The 25,937-nt window shown below is 36.0% G+C and overlaps 1 protein-coding gene across 2 annotated transcripts in view; it reads left to right on the forward strand.

The window, feature by feature from the left end:
- SLC38A11 (solute carrier family 38 member 11) overlaps positions 1 to 16,640 on the forward strand; it is a 57,208-nt gene extending 40,568 nt beyond the window's left edge. For both annotated transcript variants that reach the window (XM_030796053.1, XM_012496293.2), the window contains 3 exons: positions 3,295 to 3,407; positions 6,246 to 6,377; positions 16,238 to 16,640. In XM_030796053.1, coding sequence (XP_030651913.1) covers positions 3,295 to 3,407; positions 6,246 to 6,377; positions 16,238 to 16,531 — 539 coding nt within the window. In that variant the 3' untranslated portion in view covers positions 16,532 to 16,640. The remainder of the gene's footprint in view (positions 1 to 3,294; positions 3,408 to 6,245; positions 6,378 to 16,237) is intronic.
- Positions 16,641 to 25,937: the final 9,297 nt, after the last annotated feature.

A 25,937-nucleotide genomic window follows, 5' to 3' on the forward strand; every position in this document is an offset into this window, starting at 1 on the left:
CAGGTATACCGAATGTTCTACTCATTATTGTTACAGGTATGCCCAGTGTTCTGTTTCAAAGATTACTCTCTTCCACCCATTCTCTCTACCCTCCTACCCCTCTGCTGTCTGTTTCCTAATTTTTACCTTTTTAAACTGCTCAATTTAGTTCTGTAGCCCATACTCTCTCCTTCCACACACTGCCACTTCCCAGCACATGATTTTTGGCTTTCCTCCACTGCAGCTTCATTTTCAAAGGTACCAGTGGTCTCCCAATCTTCAGAGCAAATAACCTGGATTTGGATTCTCCTGAATCTCTCTGAATCACTTAACAATACTGAACTGCCTTTCTTTGCTCAAATTTTCCTCCCTTAGAGGAAAGAGTATTACTATATTATCATTGTTATTCTTTCTCTCTGTTAATTTTTTTTCCGTTTTCTTTTTCTTTACCCTCTCTAATCCCCCACTCCACTCCATCCCACACCACCCGGATAATGGGCTCAAGCATATTGTTTGCTCTTCTCTCAAAAAAATTTCCAGATACTTTCATTGTTTTAATTCTAACCCAGACCTTTCTTTCTGTCTCCAACCTGCTGCCTGTAGGACATTTCTGCTCAGTTGCTCTATATTTGTCTTAATCACAAAACATCATGTTTCCCTTAAAACCAGAACTTTTCTTCCTCCCTCCAGAGATATTCCTCTCTTTTTTTGCATTCACCCAGGCCCAACAACTGAGCAGTCCTCTCTTTTACTTCCCTTGACCCTTACATTCAATCAACAATGTAGTGTGGTATTCAGGGCAGTCCAGCAGTAGGCTGTGATTCACATATTTCACTGCTCTTGCAGGTCTATTATCTCATTGACCTTCAAACAACCCTTTGAAGGGAAGTGGAATAACTAGTTTTACCCCCTGATTAAAACACAAAGAGATGAAGTAACTTGCTCATGCTGGCTGGTGACAAACCAGAAAACAAGTCTTCTGACTCTCAAGTTCAGTTTTCTTTCCATCCTCTTTCTGCCTCCCCTGTTTTGGTCAACCATGACCCTCTGAAAGTTGTCCCTTTGCCTCTAGCTCCCATTAGCTTAGTTTCCTGAAAACTTGGGTGCTCTTGGGAGGATGGCTGCCTTATTCCGAACAGAGGTTACAGATCACTATGACTTTAGGCAAATATTTCTCAGGAAATGAAGAAAGATGGCTTCAAAAAATAATGATTAACAAAATTCAAATGCAGTCAAAAATATAATACATGCATGTGCCACTAGAGTGCAGTAACAAAGTGACCTTGAAAGTTCTGATAAGAATTGTGTTCCAAAGCATTGCTATGTATCACTATTGCTACATAGTTTGCCAATGCAAATGGCCTATGGGCTCTGGTCTGTACAGGACCTTGGTTTTTAAATGCCTTTTCTGTAAGACATAAACCTTTTTTGTTAGTTACATTTTCCTGGAGTTTTTATCAGTGGTAATTGCTCAGATAAAATTAAATCTTTGTAAAACAAAGCTGACAGGTTTTTAATGCCGTTTTCCCCCTAGCTGTAATTCTTTAAAATAGACTTAGATTCAAGCTGCAATAAGCTGACATTGTTTCTCCAGGCCACCTCTCCTTAGGTAAATCTAGTCTAATTTGTGCATACTGCATTCTTCTTTTCTAACCTCTTTCAGTAGATAAATTTCAGCTTGAGAGGCAGTGGGAACTCTAGATTCTCCTTGACATTTCTAGTGACTTTTGAAAAGACAATAGGGCTCAATTTTTTAGTGGAGGTTAGTGAACGGGGAACTTCAGTCCTTTTTTCTTAGAGTGCTGGAATCTTTTCAGTCAACCTTGAAGCAGGTTTCTGCCACCTTTACTTTGTGTTTTAATCCCCTCCTGCCCAAAAGGGATGCTCTAAAGTAATGTAGATTTGTTCTAGTTGGTGGGGGGAGGGGAGAGAACCACTTAAAGTAAATCTTGGGAAGAGGCAAATTATTTAGGATATTCAGCTTTGTAATGAAAAAAACAGTACAGAGGTATTATAGCTTTTCTTCTTTTTAAATGGTGTAGTATTGAGTATTGATCTAATTTTCAATTAAGTTTAATTTTAAAAAGGTAACCACAATTTTAACATTTAAGCATGTTATATTCAGAAAATATGCAAGCCCAAATACTCTGTTTCAGCATTAGTCATTGTTTTATTTTATTTTTTTTATTTCTTCCATGGACTACTGTACAGTTGTAGGTAATTGTTTTTTGATGACATGACATCTGTGCCCTAGTTAGATCCCTGTATTTCTTCATAGACAGCTGAGAAATATAGTCTCTAAATAAGAATTGCTTCAAGGTATATTTAGTCCATCATCTAGTCTGGAACTTATTAAATTTAATGTTCTTTCTGAGACATAGCCATATTTTCACAATTTTGAATCACTGCATTTACACTTGGTCTCATGAGGTGCCATGAAAGGCAACATATGTTTGGAATTTCTCGCTGTGGCCCCAAGGTTGCGATGAAACCCTATAGCATGATACACAGGAAATTCAGCTCCCCAGATGTACTGGTCTACTCTTCCTTTCAGGATTGTTCTTGATCTAAGAATAGCATTTCAAAAGGAAATTTGTTTATTTTAACAGACATTTTAAAAAAATAATGAAGTCACTTACTCACCAGAAACAAAGACCAGAAACCAGTTTACAAAGCCAGTGCTCAAGAATTTAGGGAGTTGATTCTGATGTAAGAAGACAATGGATAAAGTATTTTTCAGAAGTCAGAAATTGGCAGCAAATCTACCAAAAACAAATAATAAGAGAAAAACTATCAGTGATGGATTTATCTTCACATGGAGCATGTACTGGTTTAAATCAGTGAATAACTACATAGTTATTGAATTCAAAAACTTTTATTTAGACCTGGTCATCTATTCTCTTAATTAAATGAAATGAAGTTTATGGAGATTCACTTATAAATCATGTGTTGCTTAATGACAGAGAAACGTTCTGAGAAATGCATTGTTAGGTGATTTCCTCATTGTGCAAACATCATAGAGTATACTTACACAAACCTAGATGATAGCACCTATTACACACCTAGGCTATATGGTATAGCTTATTGCTCCTAGGCTATAAACCTGTACAACATGTTTCTATACTGAATTCTGTAGGCAACTGTAACAGAATGGAAAGTATTTATGTATCTAAACATAGTAAAAATACAGCATTGTAATCATATATGTGGGCCATTAGGTGATGCATGACTGTAATATCTAATATTTAATTTATTAGGTAGTTATCTCAAACATTTAGTATCTAGTAAATAAACTTATTTTATGTTATTATCTAGGGGACTTATTTGAAAATTACTGCAGAAATGATGACCTGGTAACATTTGGAAGATTTTGTTATGGTGTCACTGTCATTTTGACATACCCTATGGAATGCTTTGTGACAAGAGAGGTAAGCACGGTTCCTTCCCAACGCTTTACTCAGGTGATCTCTCTGCCACATTTAATTTAGGAAGATTTATAAATAATACAGTTTGGGAAATTCCCAAGGGCAGGACAAATGGTATAATTTGTAAAATTTTCTTTTTTGACTCTAAAATGTCAGAGTTTAAAGATGAATTTATATTCAGATGTTTACAAGACAATTTTTCAAAAGTTCGGTTGAAAATTAGGTTTGGTGGATTTGGCTTATATTACCGTGAGCACAAATATTTATACAACTGCATTCCAAAGTGACTGCCAGCCTTTAGCGACAGCCAAACTAAAGTTGTTGCTTTTAAGGCATTCTTACAAAGAAATTAAGTACCAAGGTTTAAAACATGTTTTACAAAACTGTCTTTTTGCTTAGATGTTTTATCAGTCAACATGTATTAAAGGCACTGTAGAATCTACAGATTCTAACTGGTTTTGTTATTTTTTAAAAACTAAAATATCTTATATTCCAGGGAGAACCAAAATTCAACTGAAACTTTTAGTTCTACAGATATATTTTATTTATGTATTTATACATGTAGTTGTATATATTTACAACTATACATAATAATATAAATAATAACAAATATATAGGATATTATTTACATATAAATGTATTGTAAAGTCAGCTCTAAATTGGGTTATATATTCCACTTGGATTTGTAGAGAAATATTATCTGAAAGAGAATTCATTCTTTTGGTGTAAAATTGGATAACATGGCCTGTCAGGAATCCCTTATTCTGTCAGCTAAAAATCCACTGCACCAGTCAGCAGCAAAACATGATCTTGCTTCACAGCGGGTCTTTCAGGGACCACACTGAAAAGGGCTCAGTCATAGGATCTGTTCCTAGAGGCTGTTTACACAGTGCACTATGTGAAAGGGTCTAATGAGATAAGTGAAATATCTACAGAGCTTTAAATACACTAAAAAATCGGCAGGCTTCTTGAGGCAAGCCAGGGCTTACTTTAAGTCAGTCCCAGGGAGAAGGAACTGACTGCACAGGGAAACAGAAGAGGGAAATGTTTAGCACTGTGTATGTCCCTTACAACTAGCACTTCTGTCCCTCACACATGTACAACTCACAGGCCAGTTCTCTATCTTGACTATAAAGGAGAAATAGACTGAACTAATTTTTTTTTTTAATTTAAGAGCCTTTTGAAACTTTACTAGCTATTATTAGATGCAGGAAATGGTATTATTTTAGCTTCTGCTCAGTACATAGGTTCAAATCTAATCTGTAGATCAGCAAGTAAGAACAGATGGTACATTCTCACGTGGTTGCTAGTAAACTGCCTGCCTGCAGATGATCTGAGTCACTTCACCTGCACAACTTCTGTGTTTAGTACTTGAAACTTCAGTTTCCTTTCTAGCTGCTGTGGCAGGAAGACAGAACTGAGTCAAGATCTCTGCCACAGTAGCAAATACTCAGCAGAAGAATGGTGTCTATAACTTTCCCTTCTCTTACTCTTCATTCTGCATACACACACACATACACACACAAATGTATGACTGACAAAAATATAATCAAACTCTTTCAATTCATAAAAGCACTAAAAAGGCTGTCTACCCTTAATAAATATCTCTTACTACCTGCCTCACTAAGTGATTTTTCACTCTCATAATTATATCATAGAGGCATCTGTAAGAATGGATCTTAAATAAGATAATATTTGGTGAGACATTATAACTTATATTATTAATATCACCATTAAATTATTAGCAAAGTCATGGCAGTATGTGACACATGGGAGATGTTGCATATCCAGGCAGCACAGCTTAGAGAGATGGCTTCTTTATGATACCTCAGTATCTGACCTTCTGTTATTTCCAACTCTTTGTCTCACTGTTCTTTTGCACAGGGTCACTACTTATTCAGACTATCTTCTTTTTATCCTCCATAGGTATTGTTCCTGTTATTACCTCTTTGCTCTTTTTCACGCTCTTGTCTCAGCCTGTAATTCTGCTCCAAATCCTGTGCATGTTTCAAGCCCTACCTCAAACCAAGGTAGGTCAAGCATATTTCAGGGATGCTGTAAAGGAGATTACTCTAAGGAGACAGCTCTAGATACCTAAAGCTCCTTCTAGTCCTAAATTCTCTTTGATCTTTTTTGTCCTGTTATAAATTGATCTCTACTTGCTTTTTTAAGCTTCATTGTATGCCTTCAAGAATTAATTCCTGAGAATAGGAATCATTTCCCTGATATTTTGTCTTTGCAAACCATATCATAGTATGGGACACATTAAGTCGGTAATTTTTTATTGCTTTCCTCATCTGAGTAGTCATGAAAAATGGTGATCAACTCTTCCCCATTTTTGTTGAGGAAAGGCAAGATAAAATAGACTTAAATTGTAACAAATAGAAATTAGTTTATACAGAATTAATTTCCTGTTAGTAAAGGATATTAACATCCAGTATTAATAAGGAAAATGTGACAGCTACTTCTTAGAGGCCATGCAAATAATCTAAATAGCATGTTTAGTTTGTTTTAGTAGTAACCTGTTGGACTCAAGAAAGAAGGATAAGATAACTTTCCAAAGTCTCTCTTATACTTGAAAGATACATATATTGAAACATTGGTATGCCACACTATAGGTCTGTAATATAATCCACTAATAATTCAACAAGGAATACTTGTTATTGATATGTGTGTCTGTAAGTAATTTGGAAAATATAGAGCATTCCTAGTGACTTGAGATTTGATTAATAGCCTTGTTGGTAGTATTTTATATATCCTAAATACTATTGTGAAATACTCCCTCAATAAATCCTGCATGCCTTTAAAAGTTCCTCTCAAAATAATCTGTTTATTCGGCAGGTAATTGCCAACGTGTTTTTTGGTGGGAATCTTTCGTCGGTTTTCCACATTGTTGTAACAGTGATGGTCATCACTGTAGCCACGCTTGTGTCATTGATGATTGATTGCCTTGGGATAGTTTTAGAACTCAATGTGAGTACATGCAAAGATTTACCCCTTCACTCTAAAATTCTCTTTAAAAGATAATGATTACATTTAACATAAGATGTATTTTCCTTAACAAAAGTGTCACTTTTGAAGTGGAATGAAAATATGTTTGTAATAGTAAATATTTTCAATGACGATTCTGTGCACTTTATGGGACTATATAGTTTTAAAGCGGTGGTTGTTTAGAGACATATGGGGTCATCACAATGGGTAGGCCGTGCTGTTGGCCTCTAGTGGGTAGAGGCCAGGGATACACATCCCACAACGTGCAGGCCTCTCACAGCAAAGAATTATCTGATCCAAAATGTCACTAGTGCTGAGGTGGAGAAACCCTGGTTTAGAGTACTTTTGCATATCTCATTTACTATAATGCATAAATGTTACTAAAAATAGCTATAAATTAAGTGGATTTGGACTTTGCTGAATAATAATATATCTAGTGAAATTTATGAGAAATATGAAAGGATTCAAGTTATATCCATTCACTTGCTATGACACAATTTCTTTTTCCTTAAATATTTTTCTCTCTCCAGACCTTTCTTTTATAGTCTGCACTGCCATCATCCAAATAGAAGTCCTCATAATATCACAGTTGAATTAATCCCAGCTGTGTTTCAACTATCATATATTTAAGTTCTGCTTTCAGTTTATCGGCATTTTCCTACCAGAGCAAGTATAAATTCTATTGCTTCTACCATCTTGTCTTCTGTGTAAAACTATTTCCCATTTACTTCCCAAAATCTATGTTCAGCTCTAGTCAATCTTATTTTTTGGCCTGTGAATAAGCCATATCAATTCTTTCCATTATTCTTTGTCCTATCTGCTTTTTATTTCCTGTAATGATTATTTTTATTTCATTTCTGTCCAAATTTTACAAAAACTTTAAGATCCAGTGCAACTTCTAATTCCTTTATTCACTGATCATATATTTATTGAGTAATTACTAAGTGCCACACAATAGAATATAAGGATGAATGCAATAAGAAAGGATCTATACATTCTCACAAATAAACATAGAAGTTCAACTGCAATATAGGTGATGAAGACAGAGGAGGCCGGGAACGGTGGCTCACACTGTAATCTCTGCATTTTTGGAGGCCAAGGTGGATGGATTGCTTGAGCCCAGGAGTTGGAGACCAGCCTGGGCAACATAGTGAAACCCCGTCTCTACAAAAAATTAGCCGGGTTTGGTGGCATGTGCCTGTAGTCCCAGCCACTTGAGAGGCTGAGGTGAGAGGATTGCTTGAGCCCAGGTGGTAAAGGTTTCAGTGAGCTGAGATGGCGCCACTGCACTCCAGCCTGGGCAACAGAGTGAGACCCTGTCTCAAAAAAAAAAAAAAAGAAAAGAAGACAGAGGGAAATGGATGGATTCCCAAAACACATTTTTCAGAAAAGATTGGCCTAATTTGGTGACACATATTCCATTGGGAAGACAGGGGGCAGAATGACTTCTTGGTTTTATTTTGTGGAACTAGAATAATGATGTCATTTGCTAAGACAGGAATGGAAGTTGTTCTACTACTACAAAGTGGCTTATCTTCAAAATCCTTACAGAATTTCTCATCAGAATCACCCACCAGTTAGCATTTATTGGTCATGCACCACAGGGAGGGCAAACCCATACAGATGGGATCCCAAGTTATCATTTACTCATTTCATTGAGAATTGAGGCATAGGTGAAGGTATTATTGTCAGTGCCCAAGTTACTATATCATCCAGATGCCATTTTGATTTGAAATTCCATACAAAAGCAGGAGGGAACTCAGTCAGGGACCCTACTGGAGACTTTCTTGTAAATGCAAAGTGGGGAGTAAGCAGTTTCCAAAATCTCAGGAAACTGGTAATTGTCTATTCTACCAACAGTGGAAGGAAAGCTCATAGGAAAGTAAGCAAGTGTCAAAGGTAACTTTTACATTCTTCCCAATTTTGCATAGGCCAAAGACTAGTAGGGCCACTAAAAATCATTTTGCATACCAATCTTGATTTGTGTAGATGCATCACTACTACATTAATGCACTGACTTAATTTATGTATTATCTCATGTCATGTATTGTTGAAGCTGTCCATAAACTTGCCTTACCTAACAATTGGTAAGCCCTTTGAAGACAAAAGTACTTAACCACCTCCTCCCCCCTCCATAGTATTTGGCACGGGGCTAAGAACACAGTGCTGAAATTATTGCATGGGTGATTGCACCTTGGGACTACAGTTCAGGATCTATTTATATAAATATTCTTAGACATAAGATGCTTTCTTTAATGTAGTACCAGGAAATTAAGTGTTATAAAGAATGGTTGCTGTTGACAGTAGTAGTAATCTTTCACCTATGCTGTGGATATAATCAACATAATGATTTCCAACCCTGTTTTTTTCCTGTTTTATGAAATATCTTGAGTCCACAAGTTTGTTTGTTGATATTTTAGAATTTTGTTGTAAGACAAAATATGTTTATTATCTGCCTGAACATTCACTACATAGTGATAGCCCAACAAATTTTTTTTGTTTTCAAGTTAATCAAGTGCACACATATTGCTCATTTTTCAGGAATGATTTTTTTTTTGTAAATCTAGCCATTACTTTCTGTAAAGTTAATTGCTAATCTCCATGGCATTTGCACAACAAAATTATAGGCATATAATCATATTAAATATTCTCTATTATACTTGTATTGAAAACTTTTTTGGTTAAGACAAAATTCTGGTATTAAAGAATAATCATAGAAGAATACATTGTGAATATCTATCTATTTTAAAGTCAAGATCTGAGCTGGCCCTGGAGGACTATTTTTAAAATTTAAAATATGATTCAAGATCTTTAGATTTTTTTAAAACCTGATTATATAGACATACATTAAAAATTAGAGTGCTAAATTGTCTGTTATGACCTTATAGCCCAAGACAATTACACTAGTTTTAAAGCACTTTGTAAGAATTAATAAAATCTAAGATCTCCATTCTCAGACCACCTGAGAATAAGTGTTTTTCACATCAGTACGTCTTTTGTTGTGCGTAAGAACGTATTCAAATCTTTACTCAACTCCTTTTTGTGTGGACACCATGTCTAATAGAGCCAAATCAAGCATCATATCTGTTAGTAACTAATACATGCTGGATCATGCAACACTTTAGAAGTAACTTAAAGCATGCTGTGTTCCACTTCATGATAATAATGTGGGCAGGGTACAGTGGCTTATGCCTGTAATCCCAGCACTTTGAGAAGCCAAGGCAGGCGGATCACCTGAGATCAGGAGTTCAAGACCTGCCTGGCCAACATGGTGAAATCCTGTCTCTACTAAAAAATACACACACACAAAAACATTAGCTGGGTGTGGTGGCACATGCCCGTAGTCCCAGCCACTCAGGAGGCTGAGACAGGAGAATTGCTTGAACCCAGGAGGCAGAGGTTGCAGTGAGCCAAGATTGCGCCAGTACACTCTAGCCTGGGTAACAAAGCAAGACTCCATCTCAAAAAATAAAAAAAAGAATAATAATAATAATAATGTGAGCTACCATGTATTGAGTACTTACTCTGTACCAGGTGCTTTGCAGTATCATCTCCTTTTATCTGTATTAAATTGACAGATGAAGAAACTGAGGCACTGCATGATTAAATAGTCTGAGGTCATACTAGGTACAAGTAAAAAAATACAGATTTGAACACAGGCATTTGGACCCTAAAGCTCACATTTTAAATCATTACACTAATCTGAGATTTCCTAAGCATAAGATGTTAAATTATGTAAAATAATTATGCTCATTTCTCTATCCACTTTCTTAGGTTATAAAATCTATGCATTGAGTTTATCTGTAAGAAAGGTTAAGAGTAATCTATGATACATATGGCTAGACTTTAATAATGGGTTAAAACATACCAGAGATGAAATAAAATGGAACTAAAAAGTTTTTGTCTTAATAATTTTTAGTTAATAACTTTCATCTTAGTAATTGTAGTACTTTAGAAATGTAGTTAATAGCTTTTATCTTAGATAACAATTTCAGTACTTTAGGAATTCTTTTTTATTTTAGCTTCTGAATAAGTAGAATAATGAGCTTCACAGATGAGATGAATCAGATCATGCAAAGTTAGGGAAATGCTACTATTTAGTATCACCAAATAATATAGAATAAAATGAATTGAGGTAATATTAGTTGTTAAATTAAAAAATAGAACCTTGCTTTCCTTTTTTTTCTTGTTTTCATGTCAATAGACAACAATGAAATATTTTTCCAAAGCAAACACACACTAAGTTTTAAAGGTTTCATTTTAGAAGCAAATCAAACAAATATAAGCACTATTCTTGGTAACAAGAATTCAGCATCTTAGCACTAATGTTGCTATTGGAGAAAAGAGGCATCTGCAGTAATTGGGCCCTATGGGTTTCTACTCGCAGCAGTACAAAGAGAGAAAATGAAGCAGCTGGTGCCTGTGCCAGCATAACCAGCTCAACAAGCATTCTGTGTGGTTTTACAGTGGAAGGAAGAAAGCAAGCCAAATGCCAGCAAGAGCCCAGATAGAGAAATACAGTCTTTGGGGTGAGCAAGCCATAGTCCCAGTTGCCAAAGACTTCCTGAGCAAGAGAGAGTTTCTTTTTGAAGTATTGGAGTGAATTTCATGAGTTTAGATTGATTACAAAGTAGAAATTTAAAAGATGTATAAGCATTATTTTATTTAGTTTCCAGCTTCCTTGCATCATTTGAGAAATTTCTATTCAGGTAGGAAAATTCAGACAATTTTTCAATCTGTACTGGCAATAAAAATGTTCAATAGCTTCTGTCCTTTCTCTCCAGCAAACTGCAAAATACTGTGACATCCATAGTGTTATTATCAGTTAATAAGAACTGTCCCGTCTTTATAACTTAGACTATATTTTGTTGTCTTTTTAATAAGCAGTTATGATTTTACATCCTGTCAAGCAATTTCAAAAATTATTCCAAAGCCAGTGGTGTATCCTTAAGCAAGTCTACATTAAATAGATCAAATAAGCTGGACTAGTTCATAGGGAATAGATCAGATGCAACCACACTATCATTTTACTGATGATCTTGACTTCTAGCAACAACCTTTAGTAAGACTGAGCTTTTAAATATCAAGAAAGTAGCTGGTATCTAAACAAGATACTCAACTGGAATCCTTCCAGTAGAAATATGAGCTATATAGTCTTTCCTCTAATTGCTACTTTCTCAACACTTAAGAATTATAACATAAATAGAACACCCATTGCTTTGCACTGCCCAGCAAGTTAAGTTTGGAAGAGTACCAAAAGGCTGACTGATGACAGCCTCTTAGCAGAAGCTGGGGGCAGTTTTCATCCTGATAGTACTTTCACAATCTGCAGTTCCAGATGAATTAGCCACATGTTTGTGACTACAAAGAGGAGACTACAACACACAGACACATACACAGACACACACACACATTTGTATTTGAATTAGTTTGTTGTTTTCATAAATTGTTATTTTAAAGAAATCAGAGGGTAATACTTTTTGTTATAAATACAGACCAAGTGTTACAGTATCTTCTGTAACTTAAAAAGCACTGTGAATTCCAAATATTATGATAGAATCTATGGAATCCATAATACATTTCATTCTCGTCGTATGACAACTAATCGTTTATTTTTTGTGTACCTTTGTAGATATTAATTTGCATTCAGGTGCTATGAATGGCAAAAGTATATTTTCCATATATTCTAAATTAGAACATGATTTTGGTATTTTTTAGTATTTTCTCATTCTTATGTTTCTTACTTTGGAAATATTTTCCATGCAGTGTGGTCCCTACTATTCTTTCTCTGGACACTTTTGTTTTTGTAAAAATTCAAAAAGTTATATAATTGGGATCATAGTCATAATATTTCTGGTATGGAGAGATTGCTTTGTATAAAACACACAGCAATTTTATTAACTTGTGTGAGAATATAGTTATTTTAAAGCTATTTTAAAGGTACAATTTATAATTTTACATTATCCAACTTCGAATTTATTTTGCTGTTATTTTCCCTGGAGAAAATTTATCAAAATAATGTGTCAAAAACTTTTAAACCATAAGTGATAGTTGCATAGGATTTCATTATACTATTCTTTCTGCTTTTGTATATGCTTGCAAATTAACTTTTAAATTTAGAAAAACATAGTTTATGAAAAGCTTGCATTTAGTTGTAAAGTAATATCACATTTGTTACTGATTTTATATATTAAAAACTTACATTTTATTATTTCAGAGAACAACATTTGTGAAATGTCATAATAAGAGAATGAAAACTAAAACCACATGAACAGCTGGGTGCAGTGGCTCACACCTGTAATCTCAGCACTTTGGGAGGCTAAGGCGAGAGGATCACTTGAGCTCAGTAGTTCGAGACCAGCGGGGGCAACATAGTGAGCCCTCGTCTCTGCAAAAAATTAGCCAGGCATGGTAGCACGTGCCTGTAGTCTCAACAGCTCAGGATGCTGAGGTGGGAGGATCACTTGAGCTTGGGAGGTCAAAGCTGAACTGTGATTATGCTAGTGCACTCTAGCCTAGGAAACAGAGTGAAACCCTGTCTCCAAAAAAAAAAAAGAAAAGAGAGAGAGAAAACAAAAAACACATAATTATCTCAACTGATGCAGAAAAAGAATTTCACAAGTTTAGCATCATTTCTTGATAGAAACTCTTTTAATAGTTTAGAGAGAGAAAAGTCCTCAACATAATAAAGGTTATTTATGAAAAACCTACAGCTAACAACACAATTAATAGGGAACAACTGAAGGCTTTTCTACTAAGATCCAGTAAAAGGTAAGGATACCCACTCTCACCACTTCTCTTCAACATAGTACTGGAAGTACTAGCAAGAGCAATCAGACAACAAAAAGAAATAAAAGGCATCCAAATTGGAAAAGAAGAAGTAAAGTTATTTCTATTTGCAGATGACATGATTCTATATGTAGAAAACCCCAAAGGTTTCAAAAATAGTGTTAGAACCAATAAATCAGTAAAGTTGCAGGATATAAAACCAACATAGAAAAATCAGTAGCATTTTTATACACAAATAATAACCTAGCTGAAAAAAGAAATCAAGAAAATGTCATTTATGATAGCATCAAAAAATACTCTGGAATAAATTTAACCCAAGAGGTGAAAAATTTGTATACTGAAAACTATAAAATCTTGAAGGAAATTGAAAAAGACACAAATAAATGGAAGATATAAATAAATGGAAAGGTATCCTGTGGATGGAATTAATATTGTTAAAATGGCCATACTACCCAAAGCAATATACAAATTCAACATAATTCCTATCAAAATTCTAATAGCATTCTTCACAGAAATAGAAAAAACAATCCGTATTGAAAAGAAAAATAAAGTTGAAGGCATTACACGTCCTGATTTCAAATGATATTACAAAGCTGCAGTAATCAAAACGGTATGATACTGGCATAAAAACACAAATATAGACTGAAGGAACATAAAAGAGAGCCAAGAAATAAATCCAAACATATAGGGTCAACTAATTTTCTACAAGAGCACCAAGAGGACACAATGGGGAAAGGATAGTCTTCAATAATGATGCTGGGAAAAATGGATTCTCAAATGCAAAAGAGTGAAATTGGACCCTGATCTTACACCATACACAAAAATCAATTCGAAATGGATAAGATACCTAAATGTAAGGCCTGAAACTGTAAAATTCCTAGAAGAGAACATAGAATAAAAGCTCCTTGACATTAGCCTTGGAAATGATTTTTTTGAATATCACACTAAAAGCTCAGACTATAAAACCATAAATAAGTAAATAGGACTACATCAAACTAAAAGGCCTCTGCAGTGGGAGGGGGGAAAAAAAGAAAAGACAATGTACAGATTGGGAAAAAATATTTGCAAACCATCTAACTGATAAAGGGTTACTACAAAAAATTTACAAATAATTCTAATAACTCAATAGCAGAAAAATGATTAACTTGATTGAAAAATGGACAAAGGACCTTAGCAGATATTTCTCCAAAGAAGACATGAAAATGGCCAACAGGTATACGAAAAAGTGCTCAACATCATTAATCATCAGGAAAATGCAAATTAAAACCACTAGGCAATATCACTTCATACCCTTTAGGATGGCTATGATCAAAAAGACCAGAAATAACAAATGTTGACATAAGTGTGGAGAAAAGGGAACCCTAGTACATTGCTGGTGGGAATGTACATTGGAATAGTCAATATGGGAAACAGAATGGAGGTTCCTAAACAAATTAAAAATAGAACCACCATATGACCCAGGCATCTCTATTCTGGGTATATACTCAAAAAAGATGAAATCACCACTTCATAAAGATATCTGCACTCCCATGTTCATTGAAGCATTATTCACAATAGTGAAGAGATAGGAACAACCTCAGTGTTCATTGATGTATGAATGGATACAGAGAATGTCATATAGATGTGTCTATAACATGGAATATTATTCAGCCTTGAAAAAGGAGATCCTGCCATTAGCCACAACATGGATAGACCTGAAGAACGTTAAGTGAAATAAGCCAGAAACATAAAGCAAAATATCACATGATCTCTCTTATATATGGAATATTTTTAAAAAATGTCTAACATATAGAGTTAGAGATAAAAGAATAAAACTGTGATTACCAGGGGCAGGAAACAAAGGGAGGAAATGTAGAGAGGTAGGTGAAAATTCAAAGTAGCAGATATGTAGGATGAACAAGTCTACAGATTTAATGTACAATATGAGGGCTGTAATTTATAAAATTGTATTATATTTGGGACTTTTGTTAAATAAGTAGATATTAGCTGCTCTCATCACCAAATAAGTAATTATGTGAGATGATAGATATGTTAGTTCAATACAATAACCATTGTACTATCTGTATGTATTCTATGCCATGTTATAAACCTCAAATATACACAATAAAATTTATTTTTTTAAAAATGTATGTTTTATGGTTTAAGAGAATATTTGTCATAAAATTTTAATTATGTTACATTGTTAAATGTGCTATAATTAAAACAACATAATTAGAAAAACATATTACCTAAATATAAATGTTAACCTTTATATTATTTGCTAAGTTTCTATTGCGAATTAGCCCTATTCAAGGGGAAAGTCTCTTCCTTTGACATCAATAGCTGTTGGTATTTTTATAATAGACAATTCTACCACTCATTATTTTAAATCTGATATCCCTCCTTAGGTTGGGTTTATTCCCAGCTAATGTGGGGAAGGGTGAATGAGTTATAGTCATTTAGCTCTGCTGTCAACTTTCTTGGTAATTAATGTGCTTAGTTTTATTTGAAAGAGGATTTAGAAATGCTATTTCATGTTAAATGCCTTAGGGTTGTAGTTTTTCTTTCTCACACAAATAGGCACAACTTCCATATAAGCTCAGGTAAAGAAGAAAGACATTGTGGCCCCTATACAATTTCCCAAAATTTCCCTCTTACACACAAATGACAAATAGACCATTCATGTTTGAAGGGCATAGTGGATACACAGTAGTTTTAATGAAGAATATAAGGAAATATGATGAACTGAAAATACAGGAAATTTCAAGAGTGCCAGAAGTCAGTCCTATTATCTGCTTTATTTTCTATATTATTTTGTGATAATATTTTTTTTAAGTCTGATAAGCTGTTATATACTATTTCATTATTTTCATTTGTAAATATGCCAGTGGAAAAGGTAACGCCTATTTCTAAGTCTTTCTTAGAATTATTTTTCCTCCCTTTGTTTGATTCAGCTGAACCTATCACATGTTTAACATGTGCATGAAAAACACATTTTGTAAATGCTTTTAAAAGCTGTCCGAAGAATGTTTCCATCTAGTAACATTATCTTGTTTCTTGTTTTCAACATGCAGGGTGTGCTCTGTGCAACTCCCCTCATTTTTATCATTCCATCAGCCTGTTATCTGAAACTGTCTGAAGAACCAAGGACACACTCCGATAAGATTATGTCTTGTGTCATGCTTCCCATTGGTGCTGTGGTGATGGTTTTTGGATTCGTCATGGCTATTACAAATCCTCAAGACTGCACCCACGGGCAGGAAATGTTCTACTGCTTTCCTGACAATTTCTCTCTCACAAATACCTCAGAGTCTCATGTTCAGCAGACAACACAACTTTCTATTTTAAATATTAGTATCTTTCAATGAGTTGACTGCTTTAAAAAATATGTATGTTTTCATAGACTTTAAAACACATAACATTTACACTTGCTTTAGTCTATATTTATATTATATAAAATTATTATTTTGGCTTTTATCAAGACTTGGCTTTTATGACTAGTGCAATATAAAAGATAAAGAAAAGAAAAATTGAATGTATTTCACCTTTAACTGGAACAAAATAAGTGTTTTGTTCTAACGACTGCACTACACTAATGCTAATTGAAGAAGGGAGAGTAAAGCCTTTAGCATTTTCTGCCATCCCCCTTTTATTTAATATGCAAACCAGTATATTGTGCTCCAAAATAAGTAGGTGATTGTGGGTTGGAATTTTGTGTAGATGTCTTTTGGTGGGGGGTTGTGGGGGGTGGGCATTTTCTTTGTCCTTAAAAGTCTGTGGAACTGAAGAGAAGGGAAACCCAAAACTATTGAAAAGAAGACATATCTCAAGAACAAAGAGGAGCTCTCCATTATAATTTCAGCAGCATCCCTTGTTTAAAGGGAAGTGGATCCCTAGAGAAATGAGCAAAGACCTCTCCATGTGAGGAAGCCTGAATCATAGACTGGCTGTGAGGAGCAAGGTGTGTAAAGAATCAAAATCACCTCCCATCTTCTGATGCTGTGGGAATACAATGGTAGCGCCATTCTAAAACAAAACAAAAAAAACAGTTGTTCTGTGGCAAGAACCTAAGAGATTGGTGATATGGACCTGTTGAATTTTTAGTGCTGCCAGGAATGTACAACTGGAAGCTGAACTTTGAAACTAGAAATGTGTAGGAAGAATCAGGGCTACAGAAGAAGCTTTCTCAGTCCACTGGGGGTTCCTCAGCGAGATTTCTGGGAGATCTTGTTGACTGGGTCTTTGGGAGCAGGTAGTGAGATGGAGTTTATCATAACTAATGGGAGAGAGGGGAAAGCAGGATTGGTAGGGACAGGTAGAACTGCAATGCAGGCTGACCTCAGCCAAATCCACAGGGAAGCTGGTGCGTACATGACCTGTCAGAGTTGTCCCTGTTCAGGGGTAATAGCCCGGTTTTGATACTGCTGCCTCCATCAGTCATTGAATGTGAGCATGTGGAGAAGGATGAGTTCTTGGGCTAGGCAGCTCTTTGCAGCAGAGCAAACCCTAAAGGAACTGAGAGCTGGAGGTGGTCTACTGATAGCTTTGTCACCACATGCTTCCTTACAGGGGTATCTGGGAGACACAGCTGTGCCCACCACAGATGCCCTCTGTTTACTGAGGACTTTTAAATGATTTTTTAATGAGGATTTTGTGTCTTTGTATCTATGACAATCTTTAAAAAGTAACATGAAAATTTGGGGCCATCTGGATGGCTTCCTTATATCAAGTATCACCTAAGATTTCCATTTCATTTGTATTCCAATCAGGTTGTCCATCTGTGGCACTATATTAATTGTTGCCAAATAACAAGAAAGTATCACAAGCAGAGTTAATACATGTATGATGAGTTTGTACAAATCAAATGCAAAAAAAAAAATCCTACAGGAAGTGTATAAAGGGTAGGTTCACAGTAGTTTGAATAAAGTGGCAAGAGCTGAGTCATTGTGTGACTCATAGTGAGAGAGGCCTATTGAACACAAAGGAAGATGCATTTTAGCAGGTAGAACCATGCTCAGAGTTTTAGTGGTGATTTGTTTTTTCAATAAAATATTATCCTTACCACTAAATTAATTTAAATTCTGTTGGGTAACTTTTCTGTATTTAACTTATAAATTTGTTTTTTATAGTTAAAGGTCATAGGCTAAGCAGTTTGTGCCTGTTTTTAGATTGGTATCTGTTTAGGTAAAATATAATAAAAATGCTTTCATTCCATGTAAGAAATGAGGAAACGTAAGAAATTTTCGCCGCAGTCTGTCCTTACATTTCTCAAGACTGAGAAACACTGACCTACATAGTTATTAAATAAAGTCATGAGGGATGAGATCTCTAAGCATGTACAAAGAAAAGTATGTCAAGGATAACATAATTTAGCACGTAACCATCTCTTATCTTGTACTTTGGTGTTGCTTCATACTCTTCAAGTAGATGAAAGCTGCAAGTAGGAACTGAGCGCAGCATTAGTACCTAATAAATATGTATTGGTTTATTTGTTTTTAATCAGCTGTAGAACAAGACTGCTTATGACCCAGTTATTAGCTGCATGGATTACCGACATCTTTCAAATTATAATTGAATAAATCTTAGGAACTCACATTTATTTTGCAAGAATACTTGTATGCTTATTTTGCCACCATGCATAACTGCAAGAACCCCACCCCTCAATCTATTTTCTGCCTCAGTTCAATAAGAGATTCCCCTGAAAATCTTTCCATCCCTGCCACTTGTTGCCCCTAACGAAGCAACTTGAAGGTTTTAAACCAGTTTTTGAAGCTGTCACTACACTTAAATGTATAAAGTGCTTCTTAACTTTAAAAAGGTGGTGGTAGGCAAGAATCACATCTTTACACACAAATGAGAACATCTAGCAATACACTTCCTTTAAGGTTATAAGTTGGATAGCATCTGTGTAATTTAGAAATTGAGTCATTGTTCACTTATTATAGAATCTTTATTATCAACACTAACTCGAACCATCTTCAAACATCAGAATGGGTAAACTCTCTATGACCATACCACCCTGAACGCACCAGATCTCATCTGATGTTGGAAGCTAAGCATGGTCTGGCCTGGTTAGTACTTGGATGGGAGAATAGGTAAACTGCCTTGCCTGGACTATTTCCAGTGATGGCAAACAATAATTGTTGCCTCTTTTCTTTCTTAAATGGAGACTGCATCCATTTAACCAAGCTAAGAAATTTTCGATTAGTCCTCCGCTGAAGTCATACTATACACATCTACTCAATTAAAGATACATTTATTGAACAGAACAGGTTTCCTCCTCGTTTATCTGCTATAGCCTTGCTTAGGAAAGGAATAATAGTCTGTCTTTTAATTAGGGGTGGCTATTGATTGGAGGAAATGTTGTCAGGTGGTCCAAGAGTGGCACAAGCATGAACGAGGTCACTTATGGTCACCCATCAGTGAGGGTACCCATGAATGTTTTACTAACTGTGGCAAGGATAATAATTTGCTACCTCAATAGAATAAGCGCTCTTAAGAATTTATGCTTATTCTAAAACATGTGTAAAGAATTTGCCAAGATAGCAGAGCAAATATGTAGAGTGGACCAGAGATGCTGTGACCTAGAAAACACATAGACCAGGAGAGAAAGAAAAGAGCCCAGTCTTTGTCTAGAGTGGTGGCTTTTCAACTCGGACATGTGTCGGAATCACCTGGAGGCCTTATTGAAACACAGATTGCTGGGCTTCACCTCCACAGTTTCTGATTCAGTACTTGGAGTGGGGCCTCAGAATTTGTATTTCTGAAAAGTTCCCAGGTGATGCTGCTGCTGCTGGTTCGGGGACCACATTTGAAAAAGGTTGGAAGTTGGACGTAAGAAAGTGCTAGATGGAGCCATCTGTTTAGAGGCTGGGACACAATACAAGCAAGATGTAGGAATACCATGCTAGATCTCAGGGAAGAAAATGAGGCTGGAGATGTAGGAGGGAGAGCAATTGGTACATATTAAATGTGTTATCCTTTGCCTCTTTGAAAAATCATCTAGAGACACAGTGAGAAGAGGAGAAACCAAGACAATAATATTAGTGAAGAATAATGCAAAGGACATGGGAGGAGAATTAACAAGGGAGAAAATAGAGATTACAACCCCAAATCAACACAGCTATGCTGGTTAAGCTGCAGGCCTGGTTCTGAGCCTGCCAGCACTCAGGGAAGGTTACCTGAGCTTCATGGCTGCCATTGTGAGAATGAAGAAAATCTATCAGTTTCTCAAAAGAACACCAAGTTTTCCAAGGACTAAACTCTCAGCGGAATGGCTTACTTGGAAAATTACATAGGGAACATGAGTAAAACTGGGTTATGAACGATAACGTCATTCAGATAAAGAATTTACATGATTGTCTTTTATAAGACACTTTTTCATTCCATTAATGTTTGCTCATTGATAATAAAGATTATCAATACATTTAGCTTTGGCATTTTTACGATAGTATTCATGTATAGTAATATGTAAATGCTCCATTAAAACAAAAACAAACAAAAAACCAGATTTATTCTGTTCTTCATTTCTAACTCTCATTTGATTCTGTTCCTTACCAAATGATATGATTTGGCTGTGTCCCCACCCAAATCTCATCTTGAACTGTAGCTTCCACAATTGCTGTGTGTTGTGGGAGGGACCCAGTGGGAGATAATTGGATCATGGGGGCGTTTCCCCCATACTGTTCTCGTGGTAGTGAATAAGACTCACAAGATCTGATGGTTTTATAAGGGGTTTCTGCTTTCACTTGGCTCTCATTATTCTCTCGTCTGCCACCATGTAAAACATGCCTTTCACCTTCTGCCATGATTGTGAAGCCTCCCCAGCCACATAGATCCATAATGTGAGTCCATTAGACCTCTTTTTCTTTATAAATTCAACAGCATGACAATGGAATAATACACTAACTCACACACTAACTAATGTGATGGCCGCTTACCTGAACATACTGCCTTCAGACTCTTCCTGCCAAGAAAATTTATGCATCACTTCAAGAATCTTCTTATTAAACAAATGCTTTGATAACTAATGCTTTCTGACCACTTGCTTGCTCAAAAGCTTTCCATGAAACTCTTGTGCTTGTAGAATGATGTACTCACTCCGCAGCCTCTACTCGAAGCTTTCCTTATATGTCCTCAACATGCTATTTGTTCTTATCACTCATGACTGCAGAAGGAACCATTTATTCTAACATAATTAAAACATTTCTTTACCCTAAAAATGCTCTGTACACCTTTAACTTTTACCCCTGAATTCTTACCATTCTTTCATCTGAAAAGTCCAATACCCCCATCAAAATTGTCTCAATACTCCTGTCTTCCCCATGTGCCATTCCTGACAACTCTAACTGCAAGTTAGTCCTTCCTCTCTGGAATTCTTGTAATAATGTTATACGAAGGAACCTTGTCTGGCCAACCAGTCTAAAAATTCCTTGAGAACAAAGGGTGTGTCTTAAAACCTCTTTTTATTTGTCATAGCCATAGCGTGGCACCTTGGAATGTAGTAAATGTAGTAAACACTTAAGTATTTGATGTGAGATTTATGGTATAAAAGAGAAGATGGTTAATTGCACCTCTAGCCATACAAATTATTTTATTGGATATTTTCAGCTATAATGATTGTCATTCAGTAAAGGAGCAATTTAATGTAATGTTGTCATTCATCCAACAAGCCGGTTTAGATAATTAAATTCGGTAATTTGTTTTTCTTTACTATGCATAGACCCTTCAGAGAAGTTACTTGAAATATTCTTAAAACCACTCAAGTACACACTAGTCTGCACATATTTTTTTCACTTTTCCGTCGCTAAATAAACATGTACTTGTATTTTTCTTAATTATAAGCTCCTTGACACCTGAGACAATGTCATAGTTTTATTTTTTGCCAGTGTATGCTCATATATCTTACTCATGTAAGATGCTTTATAAATATTTAATGACTTGAATTTATCTAATTTATATGTATTTAATCCCTTTTAATTTATACCTTAGCAGGAAAACACATATTAATCCCCTTCACTTAATATTATTTCAAAAGACACAAAGAGTCAAAACTTTAAACCCAAATGCATTTATTCTTTAGGTACAATCATCACCTTGCTTTAACTTCAGCAGACAGCTCAGTAATTTGATATAGCACTGAGAAGAAGAGGCAGTTTAGGAACAATTTAAGAAAAACACCTCAAGCTATATCTCAGCTTGCGGTTTAAATTTTCAAAGACTTTGGAAACGTATTTCCAAGGAACAGTGCCAGAGATATATTTGTCATTTTTTAGATTTTGTTTTGCCAAAGGATAGCAAGGCCAGTTCCAGAAAAAGGAATTCAGTTCAGGCCTCTTACAGTCAAGTCCCATCACATAACAACATTGTTCTTTAAATCTTTAGGTGCTGGAAGATAAAATAATAAAGTATCTTCTAAGAAAAAGTAAAAATTATTTTATTTCAGGAAGGCAGTCTTTGAGTGATTCATGAATTTTCTAACAAAATTTAGCCTTCTCGTAAAGTCTTAAGAATTTTCTAAGCTACAGTTTTTAACTACTGTGTCCCTATGTGAAAGATGTAGAGTGGAAATTGAGTAATGACCTTGGGTTTTACGTGCTCTATGTCTCAAAGGATTTCAAAATAAGTTTAGATTTTTTTTTAAGCTATAAGAATAGACAAAGGAAAGGAAATAAGCTTAAACATTTAGAAAAACAGGGCTTAGAAAATCCTAGGGCTTTGTAGGGGCTACTCAATTGTACAAACGTAGTGGGAGATGCTCCATATTCTAGAAGACAGCCTGACCTTTTGAAGTAGACATTTCTTAAAAGAAAATAAGCAATTAAAAAAAAAATGTTAGCTTCAGGTGGAAAGTTTCCTAGGAACAAACAATTTTATATCTGAAACCTAAATGTCAGCTATGGACACGCCCCTTCCACAATTCAAAGCCTACTCCATAGTTCCTGCAAATTCTGCTGGCTCTCTTTCTCATATGTCCCTAGGCTGCCATAAACCATTGTTCCTTTGTTCCGTATCTATAAAGCTCCATAATATTTTAGATGTAAAACACAATCCTTTTATCGTTTCCATAAAAATCCACTTACATCATGCAGTGTGTAAATGTTTTGATATTGTTGTTGCAACTCTTGGAGATTTAGAACGGCTGCAAGGAAGGGTCACATCCCAGAGAAAGGCCTTCCACCAGTTCTCAGACCTCCCTGTCTGAGCTCCTCTTCTCCTCCTCTCATTTTTCATCTCCTTTTCCGAATTAACAAGGAATATTTCCCTCTAACTTCCTCAGGGAGGTCCCAGCACCTCCAGACTTCTAGGAGACCCACTATACTCCCTCAAAAAAACAAACAAACAAACAAAAACCTTTACCCCACACCTTATCATTGTTTTAATCCCAACACAAATGCTAATCGCTTTCTAAAAAGAAATCACGACTGGGCAAGTTGGCTCACACCTGTAATCCCAACACTTTGGGGAGGCCGAGGCAGGCGGATCACCTGAGGTCAGGAGTTTGAGACCAGCCTGGGCAACATCGTGAAACCTCATCTCTACTAAAAATACAAAAATTAGCCAGGCGTGGTGGTGGGCGCCTATAATCCCAGGTACTCAGGAGGCTGAGGCAGGAGAATCCCTTGAACCCAGGAGGCGGAGGTTTTGGTGAGCTGAGATCGTGCCACTGCACTCCAGCCTGGGCAACAGAGTGAGACTCCATCTCAAAAAGTAATAATAATAATAATCACATGGAAGCTATCAATACAAATATGTTTTCCATTCCCTTACATGTATGTACTATCATTTATATTCTGAATTACATTTCCGGTCCCTTTGTTCTCCATGAAAAGAGAAGCCCAGAAAACTTCTGCCTTGCATAAAACTAAAACTTGGGTTAATGGCTTTAAATAGAAGCCGTCCCATCCAGATGGGTAACAGGGTTGACAAGCTCCCACTGTGGTTTCCTGACGCAGTGAAGCCACATGGCTTAAAGCTGTGCTCCCACAGATCTATTGAGCTTATCTTTAGCCAGTGTTATTTTTCACCCCAACACTGTACTGCTCTCCAAACAACGGCTGTGTGTCTGCCTAGTTCGTTTGCCCTCTGGATAAATCTAGCCTTTTAGAATTAGATTAGAGCAGGCCCAGATGTAGTGGGTGGATAATCATCTGCTTTATGAGTGAGGGGAATTTGAAAAGCCTACTTGTTTTCTCAAATATCATCTATGGAATGATACTATGGTGTCTGACACATTGTTGATGGCTTTTTAGTATTTAAAGTAGGGATATCCATTAACACTGGAGCATAATTAGAGGATCTAGATGAAGAATTAGGAAGTGTAATTCTAACAGAATGAGAATACTGCCCTCCCAACTTCTCTCTACTTTCCTAAATTCTGGTAGAGTGTAAGATTCTGCCCAAATACCTCCTAGTCTAAGAGGTTTCCCCAGCCTTCACCAGCAGACAATAACTTTTCTTCCTCTGTAACCTGTGAGTATATGCCTTAATAGAAGGAGTCATCCATTATAAATAAGAACTTTCTAACAATTAGAGCTGAACAGTGTTGGCACAAACTATCCTGGGTCTTAATGAACCCTCTGTTCCTGGAACAAATTAAACAAAGGTTTGACAAACAATTGCCCACAATGTGCTGGATAAGAATTGAACTTGATGATTTTTAAGTTCTCCTCTCATGCTGAGTTTCTAGGTACTGCCTTGTGTTTTCTGTTAAAATAAAATACAGCTGTTATGGAACACCTTTAATATTTACTTTTGCATGTCTTTTATAGAGAGAGACCATTCATTTCTTTTCCATGTTTAGACCACCTTACAAAAGAAGTGTTCAAGAAAATGGATGGATTGGACAATGCCAGATGATTTTTGAAGGGGGCTTAACAAAGGGAAGGGAGGACAAGCTGGAGACAATAAAGCAGATATACAGCAGTGCCATGAAGCACCAGATTTCCAGCATTTAGGACCCCAGGAAGCATGAGAGTTCACAGGAGGGACCCTACAACAACTTCGTGTTTATTTTACCACTGGGCCTATCCATGTGCTAGAATTTTTGTTGCCACTGGTGAGAAGCATGCAAGACTTGCTCTTATTCTCTTCCTTCTTGTCATAATTCCTGCTTTCTTACTTAAGGATCATTTTCAGGAAACATTAAACAAACTGTTTAATAATTGTGGCAAATAGATCCACAAATTCTGTAATTGCTCCATTTAAATGCAGAAGATTTACTAAATGCAGAACGAACCCTAACCACAGATAAAAACAAATGCATCAAACCCATAACTGGGTGCACAAATGTGCGGCATCTACTGGTGATTAAGAGATGGGAGGTGGTTGTACTGCTTTATTCCAAAAAGTATAACTGTGGACCAAAAGTATTGGCATGATCTGGGGTCTCTGTAAAAACACAGAATCTCAAGTCCTGCCTCAAACCTACTGAAACAGAATCTGCATCTTAATAAGAGCCACAGGTCGCTCATGTGCACAGTCAAGTTTGAGAAGCACTAGCATAAAAGGGACCTTGTCCCTTGGGAGAAGGACCTATCAGAATCAGCTAGGAAACAGTTAAATACGCAGTCACTTCTTGGAGAGTCTATTATACCCACACTAGGGCTTTTGTTACTGATGAGAATGTGGGGTAACCTTTCAGGAACCTGGAGAAGAAAAAAGGTTCTTGGCTATAACACTGAAGCCTATTTGTATCTGTTCTACCTGTATTCATGTGGTCAAAAACTTTTTTTTCCAATTTAGCCAGGCAGAGTGGCACGCACTTGTGGTCCC

The sequence above is a fragment of the Nomascus leucogenys genome, chromosome 17, assembly GCF_006542625.1.
Source record: "Nomascus leucogenys isolate Asia chromosome 17, Asia_NLE_v1, whole genome shotgun sequence".
NCBI classification, from domain to species: Eukaryota; Metazoa; Chordata; class Mammalia; order Primates; family Hylobatidae; genus Nomascus; species Nomascus leucogenys.